The sequence below is a fragment of the Camelina sativa genome, chromosome 13, assembly GCF_000633955.1.
Source record: "Camelina sativa cultivar DH55 chromosome 13, Cs, whole genome shotgun sequence".
Taxonomy (NCBI): Eukaryota; Viridiplantae; Streptophyta; class Magnoliopsida; order Brassicales; family Brassicaceae; genus Camelina; species Camelina sativa.
In genome coordinates this window covers 23,223,915-23,226,937 of record NC_025697.1, presented here as the reverse complement: position 1 = coordinate 23,226,937, position 3,023 = coordinate 23,223,915, and the positions used below count along the sequence as shown (strand labels likewise).

The 3,023-nt window shown below is 40.9% G+C and overlaps 1 protein-coding gene across 1 annotated transcript in view; it reads right to left on the bottom strand.

Moving 5' to 3' along the window:
- The window catches only part of LOC104737644 (protein IQ-DOMAIN 1-like), a 3,686-nt gene continuing 2,113 nt past the window's right edge, over positions 1,451 to 3,023 (bottom strand). Inside the window, exons 3-5 of the mRNA XM_010457861.1 lie at positions 2,767 to 3,012; positions 2,519 to 2,662; positions 1,451 to 2,442 (exon numbers count right to left, since the gene is read on the bottom strand). Coding sequence (XP_010456163.1) covers positions 1,660 to 2,442; positions 2,519 to 2,662; positions 2,767 to 3,012 — 1,173 coding nt within the window. The 3' untranslated portion in view covers positions 1,451 to 1,659. The remainder of the gene's footprint in view (positions 2,443 to 2,518; positions 2,663 to 2,766; positions 3,013 to 3,023) is intronic.

Here is a 3,023-nt window from a genome sequence, read left to right as displayed (position 1 = left end):
TTAGCATATTTCCTTGGCTTCTCCCATCCACCCTCATTATGAAAACCTCCTTGTTTTCCCATCCCTTGTTGTTGTTGATCCCCTCTTTTATCCAAATGGCTATCAAAACTCTGAGCCCCAACAACCTTCTTTAACTCCGGACAACTTCTTAGATCATGAGTGAGACGAGAACAATTCTCACAAAAACCCAGCAGCTTCTCATACTCAAGAGAGACTACGACTTCATCTCCAAAATCAAATGGCACCACCAACTTAAAGAGAAGGGGATTAAACCCATTCACGGTAGCACAAATACTACCAGACTCTTCATCAACCTCACAAATAGTACCAATCTTCTTTCCAATGGCCTCCAACGTAGCAAACTACCACAGATGCATCGGAATGCCAGAAACTTTCACCCAAAAATTGATAGTCGAGGGATAGGTTGATGATATAATCGGCTCCCATTTAACCAAGGAGATCACCCAGCCATCAAAGTGGTAAGGACCATTTTGTAAGACTCCTTGCAGATCAGCCTCTTCCATGAAATTGATTGAAAGGTGTCTTGACCAAGGTTTGCTCCCACCACCTTATCCTTAAGCTTCCAAATCTTTGGCAACGTTGATACCAACGACTCTACTCTCTGAACCGATGGGTTCATCAACCTCCCAATAAGAGTGAGAGAAAACTGCTGGATCCTCTGAGCCAAAACTGAGTTGGAGATCTTCACAGTTTCTGTACGCACCAGAGGAGCCTTCCCTTTGAGAAACGTTGATTGAGCCATCAGGAAACGTACGGACAAAAGCACACAACCAATTTCTACCACGACACACCGTAAAACACCACAACCAAAACAGCTCCAAACACTAAACAAAGGGAAAAGTATGAAACGAATGATACCAAAGCTCCAAATAAATACCCGTTGATCAGCCTTCAGCCTTCGATTCATTTGAGAAGATATGCCGATCAAGCTATTTCCAAAAATACCTCCAATCATCCAATCTCTATCAATCGAAGATTCCAAAATCCATAGAATAAAGAAACAAAATCTTCCCAAAAGAAAATACCATCGAGTGGTAGACTTTAACACCACAATCGAGATCACCAACAATGATACCATGAGATCCCAATCAGAATCAGGAAGCATACCCACAAACCCAAAACAGATCCAGCGAATATCCCATCCGAATCCCTGTAAATTAAACCAACTCAATCCAGAGAAATCTAGTAGCAACAGTCTCCTTCTTTTAAAGTCTCGATTTCGAATTATTTAGAATTAACAGAAGTAATCCCATCTCCAGCTTTTCTTTTTATGGTCATTTTCTTAACAAAAAGGGGTCAGTAAAAAAATTCGTTATTTCATACTAATAAATTCCATATGATTAAATAAAAGACAACAATATCATATGATTCATGACAGCTTGATAACACTGTAATTGGAAAAAGAAATTCACATATTTATATAGAGATCAATCAGTAAAGACTACAATTTTCATTTATAAACACACACACACACAACATAATAAGCAAAAAAATACACCAATCTCAAAGCTCATCAATCAAAAGTTAAAAACTAAAAAAAGTCATTGTTCTTTTTGTCAAAAATATTTTTATTTATCTATATATAACAAAAAAAAAGGAGGAGAAATTCATGACCGGTTAATATGGATTTTGGAATTATCATCTTAACCATCGCCTATAGTCACTAGTAGAAGCAGGTGAGATCTCTCCACCACCACCAAGAGACTCGGTACAACAAGAAGAGTAATTTGATTGTTGCTCCAATGCTCCTAGTTGTGAACCTCCGATACTCTTGAAACTTGGACTCCTTAAACTCTGACCGTCTATTTGATGCGGCAGCGGTGGAACCGGAAACGAAAGCCGTTTTCTAGCTGACCCGAAACGGTCTTTCTCAGGTGTCGAAGGCCGTTGTCTCGGGGCACTCTGAGACCGGATTCTAGCCTTTGCGGATTCCGTAATCGCCATGTAATTCGGCAATGCAGCATTCGTAGTATTGGTGGTTGTAGCGGTACAAACGCTATAACCACTTCTTGCGGTGAAACTGTAGTTTGATCTCAAACTAGGTGTGTTTGATGTGTAGTTGTAAGCCGACCGGTCATCTCTTTGGATCCGGGGACTAGCGGATCGGATTTGTATCGGTCTAGATTTAGCCGGAGATGGTGTAGCTGATGAGAAATTGTGTTGTTGTTGGTAATGATGGCTTGTTCTTGATGGTGAACTAGGCCTTTGGTTACTACGGCTTGGACTTGCACCGGTTCTCGAGTTACCGCGGGTTAAATACGGTTGAGAAGTATCGATTTCCACGGTTTTGTAAACCGGTGCTCTTTGATCCGTTGAAGTTCTTTTGTCCCACGGTTTTGAAGCCATCCATCGGTCTAACCATCTCGGTCTCTCTTCTTCTTCCTCGTCTCCCGTAGAATAACTACCTCTCGTTCTCCGGACCTTTCATCCAAACCATAAGAAATTAAAAACCGAAACGGACCCAAATATCAAACAAACAGCTGCTTTAGCAGTTTACCTGGTGAGAGAAAGCTTGTGATAAACTATTGTTACTCTCTCGTCTCAACGCAGTGTCTCGTCTTTGTTGCAACATTGCTTTCACTTCCTCAATCGTGTGTGGTCTATCATCCCAATCTTCAGCAATGCTGCTTCCTTCTCTTGACTATACAAAAACCATTCGAAAATAAATGTTAGCTTTATATAAACCTAATTGCAGAAAACAGAGCAACAATGGTGTCTAAAACAGAGTATTAATAGATCACTTACCATGGATCTTCGATCTGAAATGTCCTGAAGGTAACGAGATTCGAGGACACTATGAGTGTCGCTGAAGGCAGATTTGCGACTCCCGTCGTGAGACAAACGTTTACGTTGGTCAAGCACACGAGACTGAACTCGAACCAGAGCTTGCATACACCTTAAAGTCATCTTTGCTTGCTTCCTCACATTGTGACCTCTCACTAGTGCTTGTAACTTCACAAGCCCTTTCAATGCTCTTAATGCTCTTCTTGCCTAAAATCAAA